Source organism: Marmota marmota, unplaced genomic scaffold, assembly GCF_001458135.2.
Source record: "Marmota marmota marmota unplaced genomic scaffold, marMar, whole genome shotgun sequence".
NCBI lineage: Eukaryota > Metazoa > Chordata > Mammalia > Rodentia > Sciuridae > Marmota > Marmota marmota.
The window spans coordinates 56,746,054-56,759,224 of record NW_026000037.1 but is presented as its reverse complement, the minus strand read 5'-3'; the positions used below and the strand labels follow the sequence as shown (position 1 = coordinate 56,759,224).

The following is a 13,171-nucleotide window of genomic DNA, read 5'->3' as shown; positions in this document are numbered from 1 at the left end:
TCTTTTCTTTTTGTGGTGCTGGGAATTGAACCCAGGGCCTTGTGCATGCAAGGCAAGCACTCTACCAACTGAGCTATATCCCCAGCTCCTTCCCTTCAGTTCTTCTCCCAGCCACTTTATTCTTCCTACCCTCGTTGCTGATCTTCCTAATTAGCTTCCCAACCACACTGCTACACAAGATCTAATGTATCTAGCACCTAACGTGAAACCTTGTTATTCCAAATCAAAATCTTTCAATGATCACCATCATCTTTCATCCTGATTCCTTCCTTCTCCCTATGTTCTATATGCAATCTCTCACCAAGTCCACAAGAGTATCCTTTTAAATGTATTTCAAATCTATAACATCTTCTCCATCTCCACTACCATAACCAAGTCCAAGCCACCATTATTTACTTCCTAAACAGTTATAATCACATTTTCTTCTTACGCCCCTTTAATCCCCTCTCTTATGCAACTGTCAAAATGACCTTTGTGGACATTTCATATTTCTATTTAAAAGCCCTTAATAACTTTCTCTAAAGAATCTATATGTAAAATTCTTTACATGGGCCACAAGGCCCTTTACAATCTGGTCCCAATTCTCTTTCCAGGCTCATGTCTCATCATTCATTTATCTTATTTCGTTAGATATTCTGGCACCTAGCAGATGTTCCAATAAGATCCTGTATATGCCTCATAATAATTAGCACATATACTGCAACTGTTGTGGACACAGGTCTTATTCATTATTGTATCTTCAATGACTATCATAGTACCAGAACATTACAGACACTGAACAAATATTTATTGAATGAACAATTGAATATAGGGGTATGGAAAATGTATAATGTGATTAAGAACTATTAGTGAACTTATTAATGCTAAGTTGATAAAAGATAACGTAATAGGCAAGCTCAGATTGTAGAGTACCTTCATAGAAAAGTTATTCTTAAACAGAAGAAAGAATACTATCTCCAAGAATAGAAAAGAAAGAGAAAGAATGGGTTAAAATATGGAATCATTTATTATGGAATTTTTAAAAAGTTAGGAAGCCAAGGAAATGTATGACAAAGAGACAGTTTTCCTGTTGACATAATATGAGACAGAATCTAATGGGAGAAAAAAGATCTTGGAGTTTAGGGGGAAAAAAATGGGATGGGAGAGGCAAAGGTTTAGAATAGATGCTGAGGAGAAGAGAAGAAAGCAACCAAAGACAGACAATTGAATTAAAATGTATATTTACAACTCATGATTCTACATCACTATTATAGGAAATCATAAATTTGTGATAACAGTTCAATTAGTTTTATGATTTTTCTAGCAGGGCAAGCCTCCCAGATCTAAAATCAGGGGAGACAGATTAAATGACTAGTAAAGTCAGAATAGGCGTAATACAAGAGGTAATTTACTAGGAAAAATGTAAAGAGGGTAAAAAAAAAAAAAAAATCCTAGTGAAGTTGGGCACAATATAATCCCAGCAGCTCAGGAGGTTGAGACAGAAAGATCGAAGGTTCAAAGCCAATGTTAGCAAAAGTGAGGCAATAAGCAACTCAGTGAGACCCTGTCTCTAAATAAAAAACAAAATAGGTTCTGGGGATTGTGGCGCAATGGTCAAGTGCCCCTGAGTTCAATCCTTGATACCAAAAAAAAAAAAAAAATCTAATGAGAGTGAAAATAAGAGAATTTGAGGAATCATATAATAAGATGATATGGTAGGATGTTAAAAAGGTTAATATTTCTAAGTAATTATACCAAAGTCTCAGTTGCAACAGGGAAGTCAACTGCTAAAGTCAAGTAAAAAAATGAAAATCACTCAAGCTGAAGAGGTGGAACTGGGATGCACATGTTATGAAGATGGAAAGATACACACATCTTTAATTTTTTTTTCCAATCAACTTACCCGTAATGATTCCATGTAAGATTTATGACAATCTATATGTAATGTGTGGCCACAGGTTTGTACATAAACACCTCCTTCCCAGCCAATTGATACTGCCAAAAGACAAGAACTCTTAAAAAAAAAAAAGAAAGAAAAAAAAAGTTAAAGATGTATAAACATGTTTAAATATATCCTCACAAACCTCTACATGATTTCATATTGTTATACTGATGTGGCATTTGTAGTTTTGTGATATAAATAAATATCTGACTAACCTGTCTGGACAGCCCTAGGCAGTTATCTTTAAAATCAGAATACCATGAAGTTTCAGGCCCCAAATATGTACACTCATTAGGAAACAGAATACACATTATGAACTAGCCTTTTTCCATCCTGTAAAAGAGAAGTTCTCAATATTGTATATATTCACTATAAACTATATTGTTGATTATTTTATATGTTCTATATGGAACTTAATCTTTCTGTATTATCTGACATAACAACTGCTTTCCTTAAATGCCTACTTTCCTTTAGCATCCATAATGCTACTCTCTTAGTTTTCTTCCTTTCTCTTTAACTATTTTTCTTAGGCCTTCTTCCAAGACTCTTTTTCTTCACCTGCCCCCTCAATGTTTTTACTCCTCAAAGTTCTTTACTTATTGCTACTGTTCTTCTCATGAAAACATTCTCCCTAAGCAAGTAATTAGTAAGTTGAAATTACTACCCTGTAAGTCTGGATATCTTGTCTGGTTGTTTGAAACAAAATCTCAACAGCCTACCAGAAATTTCCAGTTTGATGTCCCTCAGTTAACACAAAATCATTGTCAAAAACTTAACATGGCATCTTTTCTATGAATCTTTCCCTTCCTCTCAGTTTAAAAACTCCACAATCAAATTAGTCACCATGTTAGAAAAATAAGAGTCATTCTACATCAGCCTTTAACCTGTATACCACAACATTGGGTTCCAAACCTCTTCTCAACCTATAGACAAGCTTAAGATTTTTCAAAATCTCTTGCTTGGAATTTCCACCATTTGGCCTCTGTCAAACAACATTTGGGCATGAACTTTAATTTACCCTCTAGAGCCTATAGTAAACAAATGGACAGGCCAGAGCAATGTAAGGCCTAGATCTAACTTGAAAGAAAGACTTGAAAGCTATCGAATCAAATTTTTAAGCATGTTCTTACATGTTAAAATAAAATTTAAACCTTTAAATTTTATTTTTATTTTAGAGAAAAAGTTATATATGTAAAATCACCAAATTATTTATTTTTTCATGTTATTGAGACACAGTCTCACTATGTTGGCCCAGGCTATCCTCAAACTTGCAATCTTCCTGCCTCAGCCTCCCCAGCAGCTAGGATCATCCGTGCTTGAAATCACGCCCAATCAAAATGAACTTTAAATGATAGTGGAAAAAGTTCCAATTTTAGATCACAACTCTTCAAAAGTATGTAAAAGTTGAAAATATTTCAGAGTGCAAAATGCCTTCCCAGCAGATTTAAAGATGTGCAGTGACATAAATCAAATACTCACAGCAAGTAAGCAAGCTTCTACTGTTACAAATCAGAAAAACATCAGAAGGCCTACTCATCTCTGTTTTATGTTTTGGAGCTACTTGAAATTGAAGCAGATTTGGGTGTTAGATTATTTTAGAATGGTCAGTAGTCAGTTAACAAACAAGTTGCTCTCTCTGTCACTATACTATAACAAGGTAATGAATCTATTTTTAATAAAAGTGGTTAGCTTTTAAAAATGAAAATAGTAGTCATTTGTCTATATAACTGATAGATATTTTATCTGAGTTTGCTACATTCAGAAGTAGAGGAAAGCATTTACTAGTGTGAGACTAATATTTTAGAGAATCTTCAACTATGTGCCTGCCTGTCACTGTAATCGGTACTTAACACTAAATCTTGACAACTTCTGTATTTACTAAGACTTCCTAGGGTAGGTGGAATTATCCCTTTTTTAAGAGAAGAATGAAAAATTTAGTAAGATCAATAAGCTCTAAGCAGTAGAGCCCAAGATGAAACAAGTCTACCTGACTCCAAAGCTCAGGTTCTGTCCCTCTAATGTGTCACATCATCCATATATAACACTTCCAATTTCTATAGTGAATGTACTGTCTTACATAACTAAATTCTACATGTCAACTCTGTAAAAAGCATGCATTTGATGTAAAGAGAGCAGAATCTACAGTTTAATTCTAAAATCAATACCAGTGCCCAATAATAGTTACTCTTCTGTTCTATACAGTCTATTCTAGCTATAAAACTGGCATTCTGTTTAGTGTGATTCAGTAAGAAATCCAGGAAGCATCTACAAAACAGAGTATGTTCGAGCCTCTGAGAGGATATAAAACCAACATAAGAAATGGCCTTAGACCTCCAAAGGCATATCATCTGAGGAGTATGTCATATATACACAAAATAACTATTATGAAAGTACACAAAAGTACTGATTTGGAATAAAAATCTCATAATCACTAACAGAAACACCAGAGTTCAGGTCCATTCAAATTTTCAAATTTCAGGTCAGAGTGCCCTTTTATTTAAAAAAAAAAAAAAAAAAACAGAACCTTTTTTCTAGAATTAATAACTACTCTGGCTTTTAAGACATACCCAGACCTTCTCTCCTTTATTTAATCATCCATTCCCTCATAATTATTATGCTCTTAAGTCTTGGCTATATTTTGATTAAATCAAAAATGTTTTTCTATTTGGCTTTGGCATTTATCTTTATCCATTTACTTTAAAGTGACTCAAGATGGTAAAATTAAAACCAGGATTATGACCAAAATATAAAATCAAACCAAAGATGTAGCAAAACTGCACAAAAGCAGAACTTAATATAATTTTAGAATGTCTTTAACAAGGCACACTGGTGCACACTGTAATCTCAGCAACTTGGGAGGCTAAGGCAGGAGGATCACAAGTTGGAGATCAGTCTCAGCTATTTAGTGAGACCCTATTTCAAAATTAAAAATTAAAAAATAGGCTGCAGATGTGGCACCCTGGATTCAATCTCCAGTATGAAAGAAGGAAGGAAAGTAGAGAATATTGGTCTTTGATTAGTCATGTAACATATGTACTCCGTAAAAAAATTCAAACAATAAGGAATTTCAAAAGTGTGAAAATGTGTGTGCACCCTTGTGCAATATGCACAGAAGTTACTTACAAGCTAACCATAATTTAATTTTATAGCTTATGAAAATGTATGGAAGCATGGTCCTCATTTCCTAAACTGAACTGCCTTATAAAACCTAATCTAAGCCCCTAAGTAAGCTTCTGTGAATATTAAAAACATCATTTCACATTTCTGTTGACCTGTATTACAGGAAAGGTGATCTAAAAGAACCTCCAACCCGGTGAGTTACTGCAGGAAAGACCATTCTCTACAGATGAGAAAATCAAGTTTTAGAGGACTTTAAGGGATTTAGCCAGGCTTACATAGCTTAGAAACAGCAGAATTGGGATGAAATCTCTCTTTTTTTTTTTTTCCTGGTCTAGGACTCTTTCTACTCTACACAATGCCTCCCTAACTAGAACCTCCAGAAACCACCATAAACTTTAGTCCAATATAGTATGGAACCACGTTATATTCTAGCTCTTATCATTACTGTCAGTTACTGTTTTTTTCTAATTAAGTATTCTGTCTCCTACCTATTCTAAGAGTTTCTTCTATTTAAACCAACAGATTTACAAGGAAGAAAAAAGTTCTATCTGGAAATCTTTCTAGATAATCATCTTATATGTAGCCTAACTAAAAATAATGTTTTATATTTTAAGTATTTTAAGCCTTTATCATACGTTTACTTAAATCACAAGACACAGTTGATTCAAAATGATAGCACAGGAAAGGAAACTCCATTTGATAATTCAGACAGGAAACATCAATGATATAAAAATTTTTTTAAAATGTTAAACTATATCTTCAAAGCCTTGAAACACTTCTGAGTACTACAGCATCTAGATGCAAGAACTGGAAAAAAACCTACTAAGTTCACAACAAGTCATGACTACCCCTCCATTATATTTTAGAAGTACTATAATGAGATTTTATTGTATATCTTTAAATGAAAGTAAAAGGAGGCAAAAATCTTGGCAAAATAGTCACACTTTATCTAATTCACACCATATCTAAATTTTTTTAGAGTTAATACCCATTCTTCCACTAAATTGAACTGTGAATACTTTACAATGAACATTTAAAATAAACCTATCACATTTATTGCTTGAAATTTTTATTTATTAACAGATTTTCATTTCTAGTCACATATTAACTTTTCCTGGTAAGCTACTTTCAGATTTGAAATCAGAATGACATTTCATTAGAAATAGAAAATATAAAATAAAACTCTGGAGGGAAATCACCATCAACTTTGCAGTTTAAAATATTGTTCACCAAAAAAGTACTTACATCCTTAAAATAACGCTGTAATAATGAAAGCCTCACATCATGAACTGCTGCACATGTGTCCCAAGGGTAAATCTGCTCCTCTTCAGTAATGGGCAATTTTTTTGGTTCAACATTATCACGGCACTGCCCCAAAACTACATCAACATAGATTAAAAAAAAAAAAAAAAAAAACTCATTAAGTAACTAACATACCTGATTCTCCAAGAAAAGTCAGATTATTTACCACAAACTACACTAAATTTTCCACTATTAAAATATTCTTAGGACCTTAAAAAAGAGTGGCATTTGAGTTTTCTTCTACAGAGTAAATAAAGGTACAAATATGTCAATATTTACTTTTCAAGATAACACAAAAGTATGCATGGATAGATGGTTTCTTAAGTATATGTCCACTGAAAAACCCTAAACAAATTTAATTCCTAAATACACTATTTCTCACAAAAAGAAAGCAGAGATCTTTGGAGAAAGCGCCTTTGTCCAGGATTGGGGAAAAGCTCAAAGTGAGCCTAGAATTGTGAACAACAAGGAAGTGGTTCAAACACTGAGAAGGCAGTTTCATGAGAACCTGACAGAGTTTAGACAGGTCAAATTTGAGAAAACGAAGTATCAATAAGAATAATGACAGTTAACAGATGACATATTCTTTGGTTAAGGCAAGGAACACCAAGTAAAATGGTAAAAAGATAAACAGGTCTTAGAATATTATTCTACCGATTACTTGCCACCTTAACCAAGGGATCAAATTTGGTTGGCATCACCAAAAATGGGACAAGTGGACATTGTGTGCCTTCTAATGTGAAGCCAATGGAAGGAACATCACTTAGGTAATACCTTTGCCAAAAATGTTTAACTTGAATCTAATAATGAGAAAACAATCACACAAATCCAGATAATAACACATCTATGGAACAACCAACCTGGATTCTTTGAAATTTTAATAAAGGGCTAGAGAGACTATTCAAAATTAAATGAGATTAATAAGAAATGGCAACAAAAAGCAATACATGATCATTTATTAGATCCTGGATCAAGAAAAGGAATATCTGTTATAAAATTAATATTAGTTCTCACAAGAAATGCCAAAAGGTGATGTAACAGATAAGTCAATTAGCTTGAGTTACTCCTCCTACAATGTATACATACATCAAAACATCACCCTGTACCACATAAATATAAAGACCTATTATTTTTCAAATAAATAAGAAAAACAAAATATTTGGACAACTGAGTGAATTTGAATCGTCAGTACATTGTTATTAATATTAAATTTATTTGGTATAATGGCGCTATGTCTATGTAAAATATCCTTGTTCTTAGGAGATACATTCTGAAATATTTAGGGATATAATGTTATGATGTCAATAATTTTCTTCTAAAAAGGAATGTGTCTGTGTGCATATGTGTCTGTCGGTATATCTCAGAATACTAAAGAAAAAAATCATGGCAGTATGGCAACAACTGGTGACTATAGGTAAACGGTATTCAACTTTCTTAGAGACAAAATTTTTCAAAATGAGAAACTAGAAAGAGGTAGGTAGCAAAATAAGGGGAAAACAATGCTAAGATTTTATAATTATAAAACATCAAAGCACAAAAAAAGAGAATAAAAAATAAACAGTACCACATGTTACTATTAAATTCAATAACATGGGGAAAACTGTTCTCAGAGAAGAGAATTTCAGGTGAACCATAGTGGGCCATGACTTTGGGAAGGATTTACAGTAGAAGCGCCAGCAGCAGCAACAAAGTAACAGAAGCAGATGAATGCTAGCAGCTAAAATATAATCAAGATGACTTGTAATTCTTTACTATACTGATAGGCTCAGTTTGTTAGGATTTTGTTGAGGATCTCTGCAACCTATATTCATAAAGAGTATTTATTGATCTATCTTTGTTCTTCTTGTGATGTCCTTATTTGGTTTTGATGTCACAATAATGCTATCATCATAGGAATGATTAAGGAAGTTCGTTCCTTCTTTTCTACTACTTGGACTAGTTTGAGAAGAATTAATATTAATCTTTAAGTGGTTGATAGAATTCACCAGTAAAAAATATATGCTTACTCTTGTTGAATTCTATATAATTCTCTTAGGTTTGTTTGTTTTATAGTGTTGCTCAAGTGTTCAGTTGTCTTTTGGGTCTTCTATCTAGCTATTCTATCCACCAAGGTCTCCAAACATTACTGGAGAAGTGTTTCTTCCTTCGATTCTCTCAATTTTTTACTTCATATATTTGTGGGCTCTGTTGTATGGCACAAGATCAGCTTATTAATATATAAAATCCTTCTTTGTTTCTTACAAATAATTATAATGTGTTGTTTATTTTGTCTCATGTTAGTATAAAGCTTTATATAGTAAAGCTTTCTTTGGGTTACTATTTGCATGAAATATCTTCCCATTCTTTCACTTTCAACCCACTGGTGTCATTAGATCTAAAGTGTAGAGAGCATATAGTGTTATCACAATTTTTCATCCATTCTGTCCATCTCTGCCTTTTACCTGGATAATGTAATGCATTCTATTTCAAGTGATCACAGATAAGAAAGGACTTAATTCGGCCATTTTGTTATTTGTTTTCTCTTATTTCATAAGTCATTCATTACTTCCTTCTTTTGTGATTAAGATTTTTCTAGTATATCATTTTGATTCTTTTCTCATTTCTTTTACTTATGTGATGTGTTTTAAGATTGTTTTTCTTTATGACTACCTTAGGGAATACAATTCATATCTTCATGTCAAAAAATCAAACTTCAATTAATATCTACTTAGTTTTTTTAGGGTCATATCAGTTTATGAGTTATGTGTGTGCAAATTATAATAAATAATGTAATGATATTTAAATTTTCCAATTAACTTTTCTGCTCTCTGATCTTGTGAGAAGGCAGCATGAGTTGTTTTATATTTTTAATTTATTGGTTCTTTTTAGTTACACATGATAGTAAATCCATTTTGATATAATTATACAAGTATGGAATATATCTTAGTCTAGTTAGGACTCCATTCTTGTGGATGTACCTGATGGTGCGATTCACTATGATGTTTTCATATATGTACATAGGAAAATTATGTTAGATTCATTCACTGTCTTTCCTTTTCCTGTCCCATCTTCTCTTCTCTCCATTCCCCACTGTCTAAATGACTGAACTTCTATTCTCCTGCCGCCTCTTATTGTGAGTTAGCTTCCATCCACATGTCAGAGAAAACATTTTACCTTTGGCTTATTTCACTTAGCAGGATAGTCTTCAGGCCAATCATGAACTAATATCTACTTAGTTTTACCAGTATACAAAAAATACCCTTCTTTACAGCTCCATTCCCTACCCACCCTCCCCTTTATGGTTTTTATCTGACTGCTTACACCTTTCTACAAACAAGAACACTGATTTTCAGTTTGAAAATCTAGATATGCAGCTCTTTTCAGGTTTAGTTTCTTCATATAAACTCCTGTAGAAGATAGATTAAACGGATTGGACTAAATTACATAAGAAATATCATTACTTCAAAATACTTCAAATGGGAGAGGATGGGTAATATCAAGACAAATCCTTAAAAAAAAAACTTCAAATTTTTAAAATATTTTTTAATGACAGGTTGGCAATGTATATATCCTTAGGCTATTTCACAATTAACTGGCTCTATCTGGGTATGGTGGTACATGCCTGTAATCCCAGTGACTCAGGAGGCTGAGGCAGGAGGATCATGAGTTCAAAGCCAGTCTCAAAAACTTAGCAAGGCCCTAAGCAACCTAGTGAAACCCTGTCTCAAAATTAAAAAGGGCTAGGGACATGGCTTAGTGGTTAAGTACCCCTGGGTTCAATCCTAGTACCAAAGAAAAAATTACTGGCTCTAATAGCCAAACAAACAAGAAGAAAACTTTCAGAACATTTCAGATATAATTAAAATACTTAAACTGACAATATTTATGGATTTATAAAGCTTTCAAATTTTATAACAATTAAATTAACAAGAAAGCTGATCATGTTATTGGACACTTAGCACTGGTGATATATGATCCCACCTTAACAAAAATGAACAACAACAACAAAAAAAAACTGTGTAACATATATAAGATCTCTGGTGTTTTTTTTTTTTCCATTTTATTGATTCTTCTAAATTATACATAACATTGGGATATATTTTGACATAACTATAAAGGCATATAGAATATAATTTGCTCTAATTCAGTCCCTAGTACTTCCCTTTTGCCTCCCACACTCTCCATGTTCCCTTCCCTCTACTGATCTTTCTGCCATTTACTTTCAGGGATTCTTGTTATTGCTGTTGTTTAGTGTCTTATGGATACACATGATGGTGAGATTCACTATGGTATACTCATGTATGTGCTTAGGAAAGTTATGTTAGATTCATTCCACTGTTCTTCCCTTATCCAATCCTTTCTTCCTTTCCCTCAATCTCCTTCATCTAGTCCACTGACTTTCTTTCTTCTATTTTGATAGAATCCCCATACCCTTTATCTTTCTCTTTCTCTCTCCCTCTCTCCCCACCCCACACCTCTTATTTTGGATTTGCTTCCATATATCAGAAAAATTTTTCAACCTTTGAATCTGGATTACTTCACATAGCATGACAGTCTCCAGTTCCATCCATTTACCATCAAATGTCATATTATTCCTTCTTAGTGGTTAGTACTCAATTGTGTATATATACCACATTTTCTTTATCCAGTCATCTGAAGGATACCTAGGTTGGTTCCATAGCTTGACTACTGCGAATTGTGCTGCTATAAACACTGTGGTGGCTATATCCCTACAGTATGCTTATTTTAGATCTTTTGGATATATACTGAGGAGTGGGTCATATCAGGGTTCCATCTCCAGTTTTCTGAGTAATCTCCATACTGCTTTCTAGAGTGGCTGCAATAATTTACAGTCCCACCAACAATGTAAGAGTGAACCTTTTCCTCCATTTTCTAACACTTATTATCATTTATATTCTTGAAAATTACCATTCTGGCTGGAGTGAAATGAAATCTCTTTGATTTGCATTTCCCTTACTGCTAGAGATGTTGAACATTTTTTTATACATTTGCTGGCCATTTGATTTCTTCTTTTGAGAAGCGTCTATGTAGTTATTTTGCCCATTTAATAACTGGATTATTTGGGGAGGTTTTGGTGTTAAGTTTTTTGAGTAATCTTTATATATTCAGGATATTAATGTCCTGTCCGAGGAGCAGGTAACAAAGATCTTCTCCCATTCTGTAAGCTTTCTTTTTGTGCTCTTAATAGTTTCCTTTGCAGTGCAGAAGCTTTATAATTTCATGCCAGTCCACTTATCAATTTTGGGGTAGGAGTCTTATTAAGGAAGTTGGTTCCTATGTCAATATGGTGAAGTGTTGGACCTATGTTTTAATCTAGCAGTTGCAGAGTTTCTGGTCTAATTCTTAGGTCTCTGATCCACTTTGAGTCAACTTTTGTGCAGAGTGAGAGAAAGTGTCAACTTTCATTCTTCTACATATGGATTTCCAGTTTTTCTAGCATCATTTGTTGAAAAAGTTATGTTTTCTATAATATATGCTGGGGAACCTTTATCTAGTATCAGATAACTAACTTTATTTATGTGGTTTGTCTCTGTGTATTCTATTCTACTCTATTCCATTGGTCTTCATGTTTGTTTTGGTGCCAGTACCATGCTATACTTCTTATCTTCAATTTTTATTTTATTTTCAATTATACTATAGTTCTGTAGTATAATTTGAGGTCTGGTATTGTGATGCCTCCAGCATCAATCTTTTCACTCAGACTGCTTTGGCTATTCTGGATCTCTTATGTTTCCAAAATAACTTTAGAACTGCTTTTTTTAGTCCTGTGAAGAATGTCATTGGTATTTTAATGGGGATTGCCCTGATTCTGTATAAGACTTTTGATAGACTGGACATTTTGATAATATTAATTATGCCTACCCAGGAATATGATGTCTTTCCATCTTCTAAGAAGAGCAAACCAACACCAAAGTCAGTAGTACACCAGAAATAATTAAAATCAGAGCCAAAATCAATGTAATTGAGAAGAAAAGAAAATACAAAGTCAACAAAGCAAAGAGTTGTTTTTTTTGAAAGGATAAATAATATTGCTTGGGGCACAAATATTTGAAGTCATTATATCTTATTGCCGGATGATTCCATCAACCAGTATGAAGGGACCTTCTGATTAATTTCAGCTTGAAGTCCACTTTGTCTGATATGAGAATGGCTAACCCTGCTTGTTTGTAATTTTAATTTGCATGGTATATCTTTTGCCATCCTTTCACCTTCAGTCTGTGGATATCTTTGTAAGGTGTATCTCTTGCAAACAACATATTGTTAGGTCTTGGGTTTTAATCGAAGCTGACAATCTATGTCTTTTTTTTTTAGTATTTATTTTTTAGTTGTAGTTGGACACAATACCTTTATTTTATTTACTTATTTTTATGTGTTGCTGAGGATCAAACCCAGGGCCTCGCACATGCTAGTTGAGCACTCTACCACTGAGCCACAACCCTAGCCCCCAATCTATGTCTTTTAATTGATGAGTTAAGATCATTTACATTCAATGTTTTTAAAGAGAGATTTTTTTTTCCTGGCAATTTGATTCATTTTGTGATATTTAATTCAAACTTGGTTCTCCTTTAACTGCATTTAACATAATGCATCTTCCCTATGCTTGTTTACATTTTTATTTTCCATTTCTTCTTCCTGAAATATTTTATTGAGTATGTTTTGTAGTACAGGCTTTGTGGTTATGAATTCTTTTAGTTTCTGTTTATCATAGAAGGTTTTTATTTTCAATTCTGAAGGATAATTTTGCTGGTTGTAGTAATCTTCGTTGGCACCCATTTTCTTTCAGAGCTTGGCATATATTATTGCAAGCCCTCCTGGCTTTTGAGGTCT

At 33.2% G+C, this 13,171-nt stretch overlaps 1 protein-coding gene across 9 annotated transcripts in view; it reads right to left on the bottom strand.

The window, feature by feature from the left end:
• The window catches only part of Ubr3 (ubiquitin protein ligase E3 component n-recognin 3), a 226,280-nt gene that overhangs the window by 78,850 nt on the left and 134,259 nt on the right, over positions 1-13,171 (bottom strand). For all 9 annotated transcript variants that reach the window (XR_007350982.1, XM_048812453.1, XM_015479299.2 and 6 more), the window contains 2 exons: positions 6,287-6,420; positions 1,883-1,993 (listed from right to left, as the gene is read on the bottom strand). Coding sequence is in view for 8 of the 9 variants with exons in the window: in XM_048812453.1 (XP_048668410.1) it covers positions 1,883-1,993; positions 6,287-6,420 (245 nt within the window). In the remaining variant the exon portion in view is untranslated. The remainder of the gene's footprint in view (positions 1-1,882; positions 1,994-6,286; positions 6,421-13,171) is intronic.